The sequence below is a fragment of the Syngnathus leptorhynchus genome, chromosome 7 (assembly GCF_054491065.1).
Source record: "Syngnathus leptorhynchus isolate UIUO chromosome 7, UIUO_Slep, whole genome shotgun sequence".
Taxonomy (NCBI): Eukaryota; Metazoa; Chordata; class Actinopteri; order Syngnathiformes; family Syngnathidae; genus Syngnathus; species Syngnathus leptorhynchus.
Window position 1 is genome coordinate 5,676,527 of NC_141201.1, and position 16,930 is coordinate 5,693,456.

Sequence of the window (16,930 nt, forward strand, 5' to 3'; positions counted from 1 at the left end):
AACAATGTAGTAGTGGTGCAATGACGCGCCACAACAAAAGGGGCGCTATAAAAAAGGAATACGGAAAACAATCTACGAAGAAAAAGAACGAGCCTGGTGTTGGGATCCAAGTTATCGACACCGATGTCTGTAGCTTTACCTTTCCTCTTTTTTCGGATTTGCGCCATCTGATTGTTTTCAGCATGGAAAATGTGGGAGAGAACCGCAAACGCAAAATGAAGTTTGAAGTAATGGAGTTGGCAGTGTTAGTGGAAGAAGCAAACAAGCACATTGGTGAATTGCAGGAAAGAAATCTAAATATAAACAGAAGAAACGCAATATGGGAGACAATCTGTAAGAAAGTCAATGCTGTGGGTAAAACAAGTAGAACCCCAGATGAGGTTAAGAAAAGATGGCAAGATATTCGAAGAAGAACAAAAGAAAAAATGGCTAAGAATAAATCAGCTGCTAATAAAACAGTCGGGGGATCAGCGGCGCAAGACATACCTCTCTCTGCGATTTTGGAACAGTTGCAGATGACCTTCTGCGATGAGAACATTGACATAGAAGAATTTGACATCCTTGAACCAAAAACTGAACCCAAAGGTAGGCCCACGTCAATATTTTGTGCTGCACATATTTTTGGTTGTTGCACACAAATGTTCATTTTGTGCAGTCACTACTTAAAACGACATAGGGTGGAATTTGTATTCCCAATGTTCCTTGTGATTCTTCAAACCAGCAATTCTGTTTTTATCAGTGACTGCATTAGAAGCTCCAGAATCAGCACCGCAATCAAGTCAACCAAAGTCACTAACAGACGTCTGTCCAGAGCCTCAGAAGAAGTCATCTTATGAGGACATAGACAAGGAGTTGCTACAGCTGCAGAAAAATCAGTCTGCAGCTCTTCAACATGGTTTACAGTCCATTGTAAAAGAGGTCAGAGTCGTGTCGTCTGTTATGCGTGCATCCCGACGGGACACGCAGGCCATCGTTACGCATACCAGGCAACTGGTCAGCGCCGTATCCGACCTCACCACGGCCATCAGTGTCCTGACAAGAGTGATGGAAGAAGGCGTACGGGCAGTAGGAACTCAGAGGACATTCTGTTCAAGTGACCCCTCCACCGAACTATCGGGAAATGAAGAGGGACGGCGTGGAGAAGAAGGAGGTGAAAGCGAAATACTCCCGTGTGAACCTCAGCGTAATCTGCGGAAACGGAAAGCTTTGATGGATGAAACCGTTTCGACGAAAAGGACATAAATGCATCGCAATTATTCATATTGTGTCTGGATAAATGAAGTGCTGAAGAATATTTCCATATTGTTTCATGGAAAAATGATCAAATCATTGATTTATTTGTATTGTAATCTGTTATTGTTTGACTGACATGTTATGTCACACTTGTACTTTTGAATTTTGTGTATATTGTCATTGTGAATTTTTAAAAACTGCAAGTCGCAGTGTTTGGTTAGTTACTGTAGTAACTCAAAGATAAATACATTGTCATATTAATTCATGAGTTTGCCTTTATTTTAGCCCAAGTATAACCTATTCGACCAACACACACACACACACACACACACACACACACACACACACACACACACACACACACACACACACACACACACACACACACACACACACAATACATGCAAAGGGGATATTGGAAATATAATCCCTTGTTAAATTGCAATACTGAAGGGGTGCCATTAAAATATTTCTCCCAAATCATTTTGGTGACCAAAAAGTTTTTAAAAAGTTATTTTGGGACAAATGCTTCTACCCAAATCTGTTGGATATTTTATTGAAACTTGCCTGTGAATAAAACAGGTTATCTTCAAAAATCAGGGATTATTGGACTTTAACCAGGGTCCCCACCTTTCCGTGCCCCCCCCCCCCCCTTTCAGGGCTTAGTCCTCTCAGCTGACTTGGCTTTGGAAAAGAGTTTTAAAAAGTGTATGAGAAGCTTTCACACAACAAACCACAAGAAGTGGGTTTATTATGGAGGTTTTTACGTATGTAATATTTCTACCTGGAGCTTGTTGATGGATGGCCAACTTTGTGCTGTTCTGATGCACACGAGGACTCTCGTCACGGGAGCTCTCCATTTGGATTCATTCTTTTACCTTTTCTAATGGGTTCGCTAACAGAACAGCAGCGGACCAAAGATGTCGGATCTCACTCGAGTAGTCATTGACTCGGACGCTTCGGACATATACAAGGTGAGAAAGGTCAACCATGATGGTGACGCTGATTGCTTTGACAAGATAATTGCTATAATTGTTCTGAAATTCCCGACGTTATTCGCCTAACCTTTTCTTGCTGCTATTACTTTACCTCAGATATAAATTGTAGATTTTCCCTATCATACTTTGTCCAGAGTGTGTTTTGCAATCCTGCCTTTGAGTTGGAAGGAGAACGAGAAGAGCATGTGGAGGGATTCGGAATGACCTCAATTACCCCTGAGCCCATCAAACCACCAACTAGTAGCTTTGCAAGTAAAAAAAAAAAAAAAAAAACTAGCGCACAAATATCCAGATGATTTCTGCATGCAAAATTTGAACCGAGAGTAGATTATTTCAAATGACTTACCGTGTTTGTGTGTAAACATTCAGGTCGAGGCTGGGGTCTTTTCGTGGTGTGTGTTCTCCCTTTCCGGGGTGCAGGTTGTTGTTGGGGGAAGGTAGTGGTCTCTGTCGCTGCCCTGCTCCTGGTTGCGGCTCTTGGTCTGACACTGGCCCTCATCCTCACACGTGAGTGTCTGCTCCTTTGCCAATTACAAACGTATTGTAATATACTTCTGATTTGTTCTATTCTTTTTTTTTTTTTTTACATTCCGTTATGGATAAAGAGATGAAAGGTCAGGAGGTTGAGGAGCAACTGTTGTCCACCAGCCCTTCGGACTCGTTGAGTGCAGGAGGTGGGGAATTACCATCAATTCCTCCAAACAGAAGCCAGCTGGACAGTGTGCCAGTACTCCACCCTGCCAGCATCCCTACGACTGAAACACGTAGGACAAATATATTTCCCCGCTAACGTCTCTTCAAAGCTGATACCTTTTTTGGTTACGGAGCAGATAGCTTTCCTTCCTTTCAGGTTGTGGTGGATTTTTGACCGATTCCGAAGGTTTTTTCAACTCACCAAACTACCCGGGCTCCTATCCTCCCAACACCTTGTGTGTGTGGGTGATCCAAGCCACGCCCCCTCAATTAATTCAAATCCATGTGACCTTTCTGAGTGTTGAGGGTCCCTCTCCCTGTTTGTTTGACTGGGTGGAGGTACAGGAGCATGTAGAAGACAGCTCTGTGGTCACAAGGTTAGTGGACCATCATAGTTAACACGTATGCAATTCAGTAGAATTCACATACTGATTATTTTTTGCATGTTTGTTATGCTTCATCACCAATAGGTCAGCCCTAATACTAATAAACATTCGATATTGGTGTGTTGGGTAACCGTGAAAACAAAAACTAATATTGAAAAAAAAATAATCTGTAGTTTTAAATTGTAATATCACCATTTACCACTAGAGGGCAGACATGGCTTAGTTGCACTAACAGGGTTTCCCCTATGCTACATTTGCAATGGTATGGCAAACAGTAACTCCATGACATTAAAATTTTAAGTGAGTTGATATCTGTGGGGAAAAAAAAATGCACATAATGACTTGCAACTTAATGTTAATTTTGGCAAATTGCGGCCCCCTCCAATATTTAAGTCATCCCTCCCTAAAATATTTGAATATGCAGCATATAAAACTGACTTGTGTTCTCGATGTGTCCCTCTTGTAGATTTTGTGGCGCAGTGGCGCCACCAACAGTCAACACAAACAGCAGCACAGTATGGGTGACTTTCCACTCTGATGGCAGCATTGCAGGCAATGGCTTTTCAGCTCAGTACAAGGCCTTGCTGCCTGGACACAGTCAGTGGTTTGTGTGCATGGATGACAAACGAAAGGAAACATCATTTCATTTGTCTACCTGCCCATCCGTATACAACATGCTCATGTGTCATATCTGTCCTTGTAATGTGCCCCCGTGTGCTTGTTTCTCAGAAAGTTGTTCCAGAGACGAGTTCATGTGCGACAATGGTCGCTGTCTGCTGCCTGTGTCGGTGTGCGACGGTCATCCAAATTGCCATGACCGAAAAGACGAAGCTAACTGCAGCCGTAAACACAGCGGTGAGAGAATGGGATCTCCTTCAAAATTGATGTCACAGAGATTCCTTAATTATCTCTTTTTTTTTTGCTGTTCCTTGACAGAATGCGGCGGGCAGAAAAATGGGCCGTACGGCTTTCTGGCAAGTCCAAACCACCCCAGGCCATACCCTCAGCAGCAGGTACATTTATAACAATGTTTGTACTGGTTACCCCCCCATTAACAAACCGTTCTATCTTCTTAGTTTTGCGTATGGCACATCTCTGTTGAGGAGGGTCACGTCATCACGCTGCGCTTCAGAAACTTCAGCCTGGAGACTCAGGATGTGTGTGACTTTGATTATGTGGAGGTGCATGACGGCAGCAACAGTGACGCTGGAAGAGTTCTGGGAAGGTAAGACATATTGTGGTTTTAATATTGGAATATTTTAGTACATTTTCAATTCAGTAATTATATGCTGTACCACTAGAGGGAGCCAGATTGCCACACATTGTATTAGCATGAGGATGCTAATGTTGGACCTGAGATATTTTGCTGGCTTGCCATTTCTCTTTCAGTTGATCACTAAAGGTTTCTTTTTCTGTGTCAGGTTTTGTGGAACCACCCTCCCACCTGACCTGACCTCATCCGGCCAGCACATGACTGTGCTGTTTGTAGCCGACGAGGGAGTGGCTGACAGCGGCTTTAACGCAACCTATCAGTCCATATCGCTGCTGGATAGTGAGTTGTTCCTCTTATAATAAGACATATTGTCACAAAAGTTATTTTTTTATATACAATGCATCACTGGATAAAATTAAATTTAGATTTACAGATGAACTCAATTTGATGTTCTCTAAACTTCACGGCACATGCCCAACTGTCCTAAATTGCAAAATTCACGCCAGTCATTTGATGAATTAATTGACTAATTCAATTTGTGACTTGTTTGTTAAAGGGACATGCGGTCCAAGGCAGTTTGCCTGCAGTAGCGGCGAGTGTCTTCACCCGCAATGGTTGTGCGATGGCTGGTACGACTGCCCTGATGGAGCAGATGAACGAGATTGCGCCAACTCCACTTATCCTCCCTTCAGTGAGTAAATGCAATGTTGTTTCTATGGCGACTGTCAAGAAAATAATTGCAGATGTTTCTGTCATCAAAAATATGGGCCTTGACCTTTTTGGTATTGTTTTGAGCAAAGGTCATTCTATCCTTAATTGAATGATGCTATTTTCCTAATGTCACCAGCTTCCCCGTGTGAGTTGATAGAGGTGGAGATGTGTCAGGGTCTTAGCTACAACCTCACCTCATTCCCCAACATTTGGCTCTCCATCGCCGATCAGCGAGAAGCTACTACTCTTCTGCGACAGTACAGGGTAGAATAAATTTTGTTAGATGAGGATCCACCTTGGACATACGAGTTAAGACTTGTTTTAAATTGTATCACATCTGCATTTCTTTCCTCTATGATCTTGCCAAAGGTTCTGATGGAGCTCGCCTGCTTCGAGCCATTGCGCAAACTTGTTTGCGGGATGTTCTTGCCACAGTGTAACCCTCATGGAGGCGTCCTGCAGCCCTGTCGCTCTGTCTGCTCCTCGGCCGAGCAGCAGTGTAGCCAAGCCATGGATCTTTTCTCCTTTAGCTGGCCCTTCAACTGTCACCTCCTGCCCGACACACAGGACCCCTTCGAGTGCTCGGTGCCTTGATCACTGCAAAAGTTCAAAAGTAAAGCACTAAAAGCAATATGAGTAAAAGTCATTTGGGCAAAGATTCAAAAGTTACATGATCCAAATTCCTCTAAAAAATTAAATATATCAGCTGCAAGACATTTCCAGTATTCCACTTGGTACTATTTCCTTTATTGCCTTGTCAAGGTACAAGGAACAAAAACGACAGAAAGCAAATTTACACAAGTGATGTTTAATGCATCTGTCCTTGAACATACCACGTTGTGACATAATATAATATGTTCAGTCTTAAACAGTACAAGGTTTGATTTTGAGTGAGGTAAAAACGTGATAAATGTAATAATAAATATCATGAACTCATGGATTTCACAATTGTCTTGTTAACTTATGGGAACTCATTTCATCAATTCATTCCATTCAGTCAGTCAGAAGATGTGTTTTATCATAGCAAATTGGTTGACTTCAATCAAAGGAACAAGTAAAAAATGTGCAGAAAAAGTTGAAGCTTGACTGCACATTTTTAAAAATATAAACTCAGAGACACACGATGATTGTGCTTCACTGTAGATGTGATGGGACAAGAAGTTTGAGTGACTGGTCTAAGGCAACGGCGGTCAGGCCCCATACGCGGTGCTTCCCGTTACGAAAGACCGGCATCGTGTAGCTGTATCTGTCCCCTCTGCGGAAGTGCGTGTACCCACGGTTTTGTGGGTCGCACAAATGGGATAAAGACAAAGTAAAAATCTCCTCTACCTGAGAACCAAAGAGAAAGACAATGGCTTGAATGTTGCTATCATCAGAAGTCCCGCTTAAATTAGAAGATAGTTAAAAAAACACTTTTAGGCAAATTATATTGTACAGGAGACCAGGTTCTTTACCTCAGCAGGATTTGGTTTGAAGGACAACTCCTCAAGCGGGCCTACGTTAGCAAGCACAGGAGCTACCATCATCCCTGACTAAATAAAGGCCAAATGACAAGTTCAAGTCACATGACAAAGCATCATCGTAAACTGTGTGCACGCAAGTGTGTTTCGTAACCCGGGCCGTTTACAAATGTTTCTTTGAATTTGCTTCATGAAGCAGTTGTTGTATTTTTTTGAATCCTCTAGAGGGCACTCTCTGAATTTCAAGTTTCATTTTCCCATCACTGGTTTACACACACTCGAGTGAAAGAAAGTCTTACCCTGTCCCTGAGTGGCTTGAGGACACCCCAAACACTTTCTGTCGGTACGTGAATGCCAAGCTCTTCCCGGGCCTCCCTCAGCGCAGTGACCACCACATCACCATCTGATGGATCACTCTTTCCTCCAGCAAAGCTACACCAGATGTGGAAATGAGGACTCAACAAAATGTGCAGAATATTTGCCACATGCAGCTACTAACCTGACGTCCCCCCTGTGCCCCTTCAACGTGCTGGAGCGCAGCGTGAAGAGAAATGCTGGTTCTCCCTCGACACTGCAGAGCAACGCCAAAATGGACGCCCAAGCTCCCCGATTCTTTCCTTGGCTTTGAGCTTTATTGCCCTTCTCCACATTATACATCTTCAAATTGGGCGCCAGGTTCTGTCGACACCTGTTTTCATTTTCTGGAGTAAGACACTCACTCCAGACTCCATGAACTGCTCTGGTTTGGTGAGAAGAGAGGCTATAGGCTTGTGCTCTAGTGCGGACATTTTCTAACCACTGCAAAGAGCTGACAGTCTTCTGTCTGGAGCAAAAATGGCGATAGTTTGTTGTATTGTTTAAATTGTGCAAAGGATGACAAATATCTTGAGATCTTCTCCGAGGTAGACGGCAAGTTGCGTTTGATAAACTGTCCTGAACGTTCACAGCTTTGTTGTGCTTTGAAGGAGACTTAGCAGGATCTGTGGATTTTAGGTTATGTAATGAGGCCTCTTGACTTAGTTTGCTGTCACATTGTGAGTTAAAAAGAGAATACTTTGTTGGACAGGCTCCAGTCTCTGTAGAGAGAGACGAATATGTCCTTCTTCCAAAGATGCCTTCACGCCTCCATTCATTCAAATACCATCCAGCGCGGGTACAGATGGACTCATTCAGTTGCAGATGTGACCTTAACAGACATGAGCTGATCACCCGCTGTGAGCCCCGAAACATTCTATAAAAAAGAGGTTAAAACACAAATTGGTTAGTAAAGATGAAGTCCACTCAATACAACTATTACCGTATTGGCTCGAATATAAGATGACCCCGTTTGACAAAAAAAGCCTTTGTCTAGACTCCTTTGTAAGACAATCCCCCTTTTTTAATTTTATATCGATGAAAAAAACCTCGACTTATATTCGGGCCAATACGGTAATATAAATGTGGTAATCTGACATCCTCTCCTCTCAGAATATGGCAACTTTTTCTATCTGCATTTTTGCATTCTTACTTTTTCAATACAGTTCAAGCTTTTTTCAACATCTGCGCCTAACATAAATATAGAGAAGTCAAATGAAGTTAAACTTTTTAACTTTTACTTCAGTAAACTTGAACAATCATTCGTCATTTCAGCACAAGTAACTTTACTTCTATATTAAGTATGGAGTGTGAGTACTTTTACCATTTTTATTTGCACGGGTCAAGTCAAGAGCAAACTACGGCAAGTCTAAGAATGCTATAAAAGACAAAATGAACGTCTAGCAACTTTCAAGCAACTGCAACTAGACTGATTGCATGTCTGCCCGAACAGGTAGGTAAAACTCTCCGGCTGCTAGCAGCTTGCTAGTTGCCTTTTACACAACCAGAAAATACATGCAATTCGTGCATAAAGTGCGGAATTGTCCGCGTCCATGTCTGTGGATGGATTACTAGCCAATCATGCTAGTACGATTGCTGATATAAATAAATGTAATGTTTACTAATCTGGCGTCCCCGTTCACGTCAACTAGCTGAATAATGCATTAGCATAATGCGAATCTGTAGTTACGAAATGTAAGGTTACATGGTTACAATAAGACACGTAATGTTGGACCGTGAGAAATAACCATACGCTTGCACAAAGTCGGATTTATTTAGATGAAACTCACCTTGAAAGTTGAATCCAAGGCATCTACACAGCTGCCATTAGTTGTGATGCGCAACGTAGCTTCAAGATCGTCACTGTTGCCATCATTGCGCAGTCATGACGCAAAACTTGTTTTACAACATATTGAAGTTGGGAAGAGAATGGAATAATGACGTTCAAGCATGGATAATAAAATGAAACCAACATTTTCCACGCTGATGTAAGAAATTTAATAAAAGAATGAATGGCTAACCGACGTGTCGATGGAGCGGCCATGTTGGAAAGGGCAGCATTCCACTCAAAGTCAATGCATTTGCATTGATGTTAAGTCATAACTTTTTTATTTCTTAACCAATTTCCATGAGTTGATTATTATTGTCATCGCCAAAGCATGTGCATTCAACGCAATACAATTAATTCATTGCACTAATGACACTAAAATAAGGAATATTGTACCCAGATTAACATTTAGTTTCTTCCCTCTAACAATTGAACGTAAGAAAACAAAATCAGATGACCACCTCTAAACAGAAACTCCCAAGAACAGGTTGTACCAGTTTCACCCAAAGTCGAACCTGCTGCAGTTTCTAAGCAGCATGTGAATCACACAACTTGGCATTTTAAACCTTACACACACACTGTGTTTTTCCTTCCTCTTAGGCAACACATGGTTTCCTCTCATTTCTGACCTTGGATAGCAAACTTCCCGCTCTCATGGCCTCAGCCTGGTCCGAAGAGGCGACTTTTGTCTGCTCAGTATGCTTGGAGACCCTGAAAGATCCAGCAACTCTACCTTGTGGACATTCTTATTGTTTGGCTTGTATCCAGAGTCACTGGGACAAAGGGAACAGCAGGGGCCAATACAGCTGTCCCCAATGCAGGCAGATCTTCAAGCCTCGACCTACCCTGGCAAAGAGCACACTCCTTGTGGAAGCTATGGAGAAACTTAGGACCACCAGTCTCAAGCAAAATCCCTCTGCAGCTGTTTTTTCTGCTCTGCCGTCAGAACCTATCTACCTGGAAATTCTTCCAGATATGGGACCACGGCAGGGGAGTGTCTATCCTCAGCTTCCCAGTGTGGCTGGCAGATCCTGCCCTGAACATAATCAACCCTTGGATCTGTTTTGCCATCATGACAGGGAATGTGTGTGTGTGGTCTGTTGTCAGCATGGACACAAAGGGCATCGTGTGGTCAAACCTGAAGAAGAGAGGAAGAAGAGACAAGTATGAGCAAACTGAAGAAATTGAAAAAAATACTGGCTGCATGGCATTTAATGTGATTTTTGCACCTTTTTTTTTTTTAATAAGGAAGAGCTCTCGCAGATGCAGGCGGAGGTGGCAAGGTGAGGCAAAGAGACTGAGAAAATGCTAAAAGAACTCCCGAATGTTGCCCGTCAACAGAAGGTATGTTCATTATAATGTATATATTTCAGGACATATTTACTATCCTTAGTTTGCTCTTATTTCACGCTCTGAGGTCATTGGTGGTGCATTGCTTCACATGGCTGACTTGTATGGAAGACCAAAACTGCCAAAATTGCCTTAAACATGCACATAAATAGCATATGAAATTATTAAACTGATTTATTTTCTATCTCATTTTCCATCTATTTGTGCAGGCTTTGATCCAGGTTCTACAGCAAGAGAGACTAGATTTGTTTTCCGATCTTGTCAACGTGATCACTCTCACCGGCACTCAAGTCGGTGAGCTTCTCGGCACCCGTGAGCGATCTTCAGGCAGCAAAATTGAGAGCCATATTCACAGACTTGAGCAGGAGATGGTACAGCTTCACTGGAAGAGGGAGGAGCTAAGTAAACTGGCAGGCATGCAGGACCATATCTGCTTCTTAAAGGTCGGAGAATTTTCAAGCGGCATGCTCTTCACTGATCATTTGCACAGTGTAACGATTTTCCTTCTTTAGCATTTCCTCGCAATGGAGATGGCAGATTCACCAGTCGGCACACAAGAATCAATTCTGTACAAAGAGGAAGAGCTGGCGGCAGATGTTCGCTCGGTTTTAAAGGAGCTACGAGAGTCGGTTAAGGAGCTCTGCAAATCTAGTCTTGCCAAACTTGTCACTTTAGGTCAGTGGTTTTCCACCTTCCCTCCTGTCATGCCGCGCTTGATATTAAGAGGACTTTTATCTCCGTAGTGAATGACGACCCTGTGACCTCAAGAACGGAAGGTGCCACAGCACCCAACATTATTCCAGTCAATGGCTTTTCATCTGTACAAAGCACAGGTGGTGTAAATTACCCACCCAAGTTTCTCTTAAGATTACACGATAAACCATTTTTTTTTTATTCCTGTAGTTTACGAGACACTTAATCCTGCACCTTTACCTTTGCCACGACCCCAAGGTACGTGATATTGAAGATACTTGATGATATGAGCAGCAAGATATGAATCATGTCATTTTATTGCAGCACTAAGAGTTCAGCACATGCTAAATATTGATATTGTTGAGTTATGTTTCTGGCTTTTATCTATTTGTGATGTTTTTTTATTAATTCAGCGTCTGCCAATGAAGCTTCAGCACCACCTCCACCACTCCGTCAGCCTCAAGGTGACTAAAAACGCTTTGACATCCTTTTCAAAATTAATACATTTACCTTCTCCTTTAGCACCTCATGTTCCAACATTGGGACTTGTAAGTCCAGAACCAATGATGAGGGAAGAATTGCTGAAATGTGAGTCAGCTCTTTTCAAGAATAAGAGAGAGAATACATATATATTGCAAAGAAGTGGTTCTGGAGTCTTGATTAAAAATGTACCTTCACCTTCCAGTTCGCTTCGAGCCCACGATGGACCCCAACACAGTGTATCGCCACATACAGTTGTCAGATGGTGGTCGTAAAGCCACACTGCGGACAGAGAACCTGAATCCAGTGGACCACCCGGAACGCTTCCTCTACTGGCGACAGCTTCTCTGCAGAGAGCCACTTGGAGGTAGCCCGTACTACTGGGAGGTGGAGTGGACTGGCCCAAAGGTGATCCAAAATCCTCTATTCATATTTTCATTAAGATGTGCAGAAAAAAATTGCATCAGCATTTTTTTTTTTTTTTTTTTTTTTTTTTAAGCAAGTCCTGATTTTTTTAAATTATTTTTTTCAAGGAATAGCTGTTCTGTAATTTCTGCAAGAATGTTTTTTTTTTTTTAATTGAATGTTTACTTCTGCACCATCTAGATTACCATTGGGGTGGCGTCCAAGGACATGGATCACCAGTCTTCAGATGACAAAAGCCGTTTGGGCCACAATCCCCTTTCCTGGAGCTTGTATTGGTCTGGGACCGGTTTCTCCTTCTGGCACAATAGTCAAGAAAAACTCCTGGGTTCACCCAAAGGCAGACGGATTGGAACCTATCTGGACCAGCATGCGGGCATTTTGGCTTTTTACCGGATCGTCAACAACGAGGCTCAACTCATCCACAGACATGTGACCCAGTTCAGTGGTCCACTGTACCCAGGGTTCCGATTCTGGAGTGGAGCTGGTGCTACTGTAAAAATCTGCCAGTTGGATTGAAATCTAAATGTACTATTGTGTCCTAATTATTAACACAAATAAAAATGAACATTCAAATAAATCAATTCATCACATACATGTTTGATTTTATTATTTTAATTCTGATCTCTCAATTATATACTAAATGAAAAAGTACTAGAAATACGAATGTCAAAAAAACAATAATTGAGATTTTTTCCAATTAATTAATCATTTCCTCTATTAACTTTTCATACCAGCAATCTGAGCTTGATATTCAAAGCAAGAGATCTGACCTACAATTCCAAACAAAGCCTATGTCATGAAGGAGAGGACCAACAAAAGGTGGAACAGGGGGGGAAGCGTTTTGGATGACATTTAAATAGCTGCGAATCCTGACACTGCACTCAGTCGGTCAAACATTCTGACCCTGACATTCAGACAACCTTTCACTGCAGACACCATGCAAGGTGAGACCAGTTCAATTGGATCGGACTTGATTTCCATTAAAGAAGATAAGCATTGTTTATTTTTTTTTACCTCGATATAGTTTGTGCCTAATATGACTCTTTTTGTCTTCCAGCTGCTTTATTCCTGTGTCTTCTGGGGTTAGTTAGTTGTAAGAATCCTTTTTCCTGGGGCGGCCCCTCAGCATCCCCTGAAGATGACAATACCAACCAAGAAGAAGGTCAGCTTCTATAAAAATGCTGAAAAATCTTCTTAACATTCAGCTACGTGATTATTTTCGTGCATGTATTCAGCGTGTGTGACAGACCAGGCGACGTGCGGCTGCTGCCTGATGCAGCAAAAAATACACAGGATGAAGATGTATTTTAACGCCAGCCTCAGCGAGCTGGAGAACAAATTGACCAGGATGAAAAACACACTCAACAATATCAAAGGTCAGAAAAGTGAACAACATCAACTTCCACAATGCTGACTCATTTTTCCAACATGTCTCCTTGCAGCCAGCCGCAGTGCTTTCTCCGTGGCTCTAACAAACAGTGACACTCTGACCTGCTACGGGCCCTTCCGTGACGATAAGCTCATCACCTACCGACATGTTTTCATCAACTTGGGCCGGGACTACACTGCGGCCACCGGGGTCTTCACCGCACCTCGTGATGGCGTATACAGCCTTGCCCTGACCGTCTACAGCGACGCCGGTTCCCCCGGTAACAGCCTGGCGGCCTGCGCCAACCTGCAAGTCAACGGTCAAGTGGTGGCAGGCCCAAAAGAGAAAAATAAGCAAGACCAAGAAGATAGTGCTTCTATTGTTATAGCTATCCACCTGACGGCTGGGGACAAGGTGGCTGTTAATCTTCCCATTGGCTGCTTCCTTTGTGATGACAAAAGTCACTACAACACTTTTACTGGCTTTCTTCTGTATGCTACTGACTGACCTGTATATTTACAAATCATTTCAATAACAGTCATGATGAAAAGTTTGCCTGTGTCATTATTACAGTTTCATTTACATCGCGCTAAGAAAACAAAGTACAGAAATAAGAGAGCTACGTTTATTAAAAGAACATGTAGTGGAAGAAAAAAAAACATCATAAAATTGATTAAAAAAAATCTTTAGAAGTATTCAATCATAGGCATTAATTAAAAAAAAGCTGAGTTTTTACATTGACTTAAAATTCATACATACACACTCGTAATATTTGAACTAGGAATAAAAAATCACATGCAGCTCAGGATGTATACCAATTAATTGTATATTTGATGGTGAAATAAATATTTGCAATGAGTTGCAATGACAATTGAAGTGTGTGTGTGTGGGGGGGGGGGTGTAAATATTCATGACAGTCAGTGGTTAAAAAAATATCTCTCTCTTGCCCTGATAACCAAACCTGTGCCTGAACAACTAACAACTTTGAGCCACAAAAAATCATGACATCATGATGTAGGCTACTTACATTACATGATACTTAAACATGTAACATATATGTGTGATTGCAGTCACTTCAGCATGAGAATTAGGTGTGCTAAATATTGCCGTGACATCTGACCTGCTGTTGATATGATCAATATCACAGACCTCTTTTTTTTGGGGTCACCATTGTCCCTGTAGGTTAAATAACAATGTTCTATATATCAGTTTTGTGGTAGGGTGGGATCCAAAGGTCTAATATTACCCTTTCAGGTGAATGTAAAGGAAAAGTATAGTGAAGAAGTGGAACATCACTTTTGTATTTGATCCCATGTGACATTCTGTACCATGAAGAGGTGGTGCTTGTTTTGCTCACCCCTAAAAAAAGGAGACAGTCACCCGAATGTCTTGCCACAAAAGTCTTCCAGGCCAGACCAAGAGTCAGTTTCAAAGAAAAGCTTTCAAAAAATAAGAGGATCCATCAACAACAGTAAGTTTACTTTGTATCTATTGACATTAGCATAATGTAATGTTTATGTATTGCTCTGTTGACATAAAGGCAGGTTGATCTAAATTGATTACACACATTGCAAATTGTGTGTGGTTGTAACAGATAAAATTACAGCTCTACCCAGAACAGTAAAAATTGTTCAAATATTTTTTTAAAAGTTGCTATTTTTTTTAAGGGGAGACAATTTGTAGTCGATACACAATTTGTCTTCGCCGGCCACATAATATGATGTGGCGGGCCGTATTTGGCCCCCGGGCCTTGTGTTGAATTAGGTGATGTCATTTCAGATGGTTGTATTTCGAGCTCTAATCATGTTGGGGGCGCTGTTTCTCCACGGCTGTGTGGCTGACCAGTCAGTCAACCAGATGCTGAAAGAGATTGCTGGTATACACACACACACACACACACACACACACACACACACACACACACACACACACACACACACACACACACACACACACACACACACACACACACACACACACACACACACACACACACACACACACACACGCACACACACACACACACACACACACACACTTTTGGTGTACACTCAATCATGGCTCATTCAGTTATGTTGAAATGGATGCTTTGATTTAAAAATCAAAACTATTTTCCCAGTCGACCTGCAGGAAACGGTGACATGTGACAAGTGGGACTGCGACTGCGCTTTTAATCATCAGCGTGGTTGCTGTTGCGCAGCCAATGACATGTTTCAAATAGAGGAGGACACTTTTAAGAGGATGACTTCCTTGTGGGATGACATCAATATGTTGAAGAATAAAGTGGACACTTTAAGCAGTAAGCCCAAATTGCTGTTTTGTTGATTTGATTTTAATGCAGAAACTTACAAATTTCTCTGTCTTTCCCTAAGATGGCATTAAGGTGGCCTTCAAAGCTAATATGGACTCATCACTTTTAATCACTTCTTCTAATAGCTGCTTTGGGCCTTTCAATACCAATGCACCAATAGCTTACACGAGGGTCACTTTAAATGATGGCAATAGATATAACCCCTCTTTAGGTAGGGAGTTTTTTTTTCTTTCTTTTTAATTTCCAGTTTGGTAGCTTTGCTTTCTTTAAGTCTTTCTTTTTCCTGCAGGTGTCTTCACTGTACCACAGGATGGAGTTTATGTCTTCTCCTTCACAGTCTACTCGTCTGTGGAACTGAACCAACGACTCTACCACAAGGTAAACGTAAAGATCCTATCACTGAAAGAATTTCATTGGTTGACTGAAACGATTGTTTTCTTGTTTTTGATAGGTCAGGATGATGAAGAATGGAGAGGTGATGACAAGCATTTGGGAGGACAATCAAGAGGATGGGGAAGACAGCGGCACGCAGGTAATTAGTAAAATTGATCTAAGATGAGAAAACAATCTTATGAATTATTAAACATGTGTGTTTTTTAGACTATCACAGTGGACATGCGAAGAGGCGATCAGGTGTATATGGAGCTGAAATCCGAGAGGAAAATCTGTAAACATTTGGAGCTTAATACCTTTTCTGGTTATATTCTCTATCCCTCTGTATGAGTTTGAAGAAAAAAAACAAGTGAGCTCTTTAAGACAACGTGACATACAGTCTGCATTTATGCTAATGTATTTTTGCTTGTAATGCATGCTAAACATTTTAGTGGAATAAATAAACACACCACATCAGACTTTTGTGTGTCTGCATGTGTAAATAAATAAATACAATTAAATAACGGAATAAATAAATAACGGAATAAATAAATAAATAAATAAATAAATAAATAAATAACGGAATAAATAAATAACGGAATAAATAAATAAATAAATAAATAAATAACTGTGAGTCCTAATCCAATATAAAGTGTGATCTGGACACATAAAGTTTAAAGTCATAAATAGACAAACTGCAATTGTAATTGAAGGCTTGCAACATTTTGTAACCTTTAAAATTGTCTAGCTTTCCCCCACGTTCCAATTACATGCATGTTAGGTTCACTGAAGACAGTGAACTTCCTAAATGTGAATAGTCGTCTGTCTCTACAGCTCGGTGATTGACATGCGGTCAATCCAGGGTTCACTCCAATTGTAACCTTAAGTCAACGAGACCCCTTCCTTACTCTGTTTTGGCAGCAAAAAAAGCTGTGCAAAGACATCCCTGCAATGGAATGTAAGTCTAGCACGCACACACTTTGGAACACGGCTCGAGAACCACGACTGCCTGTTCTCCGTCTCTCAACTCGTCCGGAGGCTTTGTAGAAACCT

At 41.6% G+C, this 16,930-nt stretch overlaps 6 protein-coding genes across 7 annotated transcripts; 5 read left to right on the forward strand and 1 right to left on the reverse strand.

The window, feature by feature from the left end:
- The first annotated feature begins 77 nt into the window (after positions 1-77).
- Positions 78-1,465, forward strand: LOC147054389 (uncharacterized). The gene is made up of 2 exons (XM_085915880.1): positions 78-585; positions 740-1,465. Exons 1-2 carry the CDS (start codon positions 183-185, stop codon positions 1,240-1,242), a joined length of 906 nt encoding a protein of 301 aa, XP_085772006.1. The 5' UTR covers positions 78-182; the 3' UTR covers positions 1,243-1,465.
- A 679-nt stretch (positions 1,466-2,144) lies between these two features.
- mfrp (membrane frizzled-related protein) lies at positions 2,145-6,558 on the forward strand. 2 transcript variants are annotated; one of them, XM_085915882.1, is made up of 13 exons: positions 2,145-2,207; positions 2,366-2,471; positions 2,601-2,738; positions 2,837-2,995; positions 3,082-3,301; positions 3,777-3,907; positions 4,040-4,165; positions 4,247-4,323; positions 4,387-4,535; positions 4,732-4,862; positions 5,080-5,214; positions 5,371-5,498; positions 5,604-6,558. In XM_085915882.1, exons 1-13 carry the CDS (start codon positions 2,154-2,156, stop codon positions 5,826-5,828), a joined length of 1,779 nt encoding a protein of 592 aa, XP_085772008.1. In that variant the 5' UTR covers positions 2,145-2,153; the 3' UTR covers positions 5,829-6,558. The 2 variants fall into 2 exon arrangements, with proteins under 2 accessions (XP_085772008.1, XP_085772007.1); XM_085915881.1 differs by having other exon boundaries at positions 2,154-2,207; positions 2,366-2,483; positions 3,777-4,165.
- Positions 6,014-9,076, reverse strand: nudt8 (nudix hydrolase 8). The gene is made up of 5 exons (XM_085915879.1): positions 8,839-9,076; positions 7,194-7,925; positions 6,994-7,126; positions 6,689-6,766; positions 6,014-6,563 (listed from the first exon to the last, which is right to left on the reverse strand). The coding sequence occupies exons 1-5, from the start codon at positions 8,859-8,861 to the stop codon at positions 6,369-6,371; spliced, it is 1,161 nt and encodes a 386-aa protein (XP_085772005.1). The 5' UTR covers positions 8,862-9,076; the 3' UTR covers positions 6,014-6,368.
- Positions 8,381-12,408, forward strand: ftr86 (finTRIM family, member 86). The gene is given in 11 exon segments (XM_085915878.1): positions 8,381-8,501; positions 9,477-10,040; positions 10,125-10,220; positions 10,436-10,669; positions 10,739-10,901; positions 10,970-11,059; positions 11,130-11,177; positions 11,333-11,383; positions 11,442-11,507; positions 11,605-11,807; positions 12,006-12,408. Coding segments are annotated over 10 exon segments (1,797 nt in total). The 5' UTR covers positions 8,381-8,501; positions 9,477-9,530; the 3' UTR covers positions 12,342-12,408.
- Positions 12,409-13,050: 642 nt separating this feature from the next.
- Positions 13,051-13,701, forward strand: cbln20 (cerebellin 20). The gene is made up of 2 exons (XM_085916397.1): positions 13,051-13,201; positions 13,268-13,701. Exons 1-2 carry the CDS (start codon positions 13,051-13,053, stop codon positions 13,699-13,701), a joined length of 585 nt encoding a protein of 194 aa, XP_085772523.1.
- An 861-nt stretch (positions 13,702-14,562) lies between these two features.
- Positions 14,563-16,228, forward strand: cbln18 (cerebellin 18). The gene is made up of 7 exons (XM_085916879.1): positions 14,563-14,665; positions 14,974-15,070; positions 15,314-15,493; positions 15,567-15,716; positions 15,795-15,883; positions 15,957-16,037; positions 16,106-16,228. The coding sequence occupies exons 2-7, from the start codon at positions 14,974-14,976 to the stop codon at positions 16,226-16,228; spliced, it is 720 nt and encodes a 239-aa protein (XP_085773005.1). The 5' UTR covers positions 14,563-14,665.
- The last annotated feature ends 702 nt before the right edge of the window (positions 16,229-16,930 follow it).

Bases quoted from the DNA above. Each gene is read 5' to 3' on its own strand.
- nudt8 (XM_085915879.1), bottom strand. From the start codon at position 8,861: ATGCCTTGGATTCAACTTTCAAG. The intron at 7,127-7,193 runs GTTAGTAGCTGC...CATCTGGTGTAG, and splicing joins GGGCACAGGGGGGACGTCAG to CTTTGCTGGAGGAAAGAGTG. The intron at 6,767-6,993 runs GTAAGACTTTCT...GCCTTTATTTAG, and splicing joins TCAAGCCACTCAGGGACAGG to TCAGGGATGATGGTAGCTCC.
- cbln18 (XM_085916879.1), top strand. From the start codon at position 14,974: ATGGTTGTATTTCGAGCTCTAATCATGTTGGGGGCGCTGTTTCTCCAC. The intron at 15,717-15,794 runs GTAGGGAGTTTT...TTTTTCCTGCAG, and splicing joins TAGATATAACCCCTCTTTAG to GTGTCTTCACTGTACCACAG. The intron at 15,884-15,956 runs GTAAACGTAAAG...TGTTTTTGATAG, and splicing joins ACCAACGACTCTACCACAAG to GTCAGGATGATGAAGAATGG.
- cbln20 (XM_085916397.1), top strand. From the start codon at position 13,051: ATGTATTCAGCGTGTGTGACAGACCAGGCGACGTGCGGCTGCTGCCTG. The intron at 13,202-13,267 runs GTCAGAAAAGTG...GTCTCCTTGCAG, and splicing joins CACACTCAACAATATCAAAG to CCAGCCGCAGTGCTTTCTCC.
- LOC147054389 (XM_085915880.1), top strand. From the start codon at position 183: ATGGAAAATGTGGGAGAGAACCGCAAACGCAAAATGAAGTTTGAAGTA. The intron at 586-739 runs GTAGGCCCACGT...TGTTTTTATCAG, and splicing joins ACCAAAAACTGAACCCAAAG to TGACTGCATTAGAAGCTCCA.
- mfrp (XM_085915881.1), top strand. From the start codon at position 2,154: ATGTCGGATCTCACTCGAGTAGTCATTGACTCGGACGCTTCGGACATA. The intron at 4,324-4,386 runs GTACATTTATAA...CTATCTTCTTAG, and splicing joins GGCCATACCCTCAGCAGCAG to TTTTGCGTATGGCACATCTC. The intron at 5,499-5,603 runs GTAGAATAAATT...ATCTTGCCAAAG, and splicing joins CTCTTCTGCGACAGTACAGG to GTTCTGATGGAGCTCGCCTG.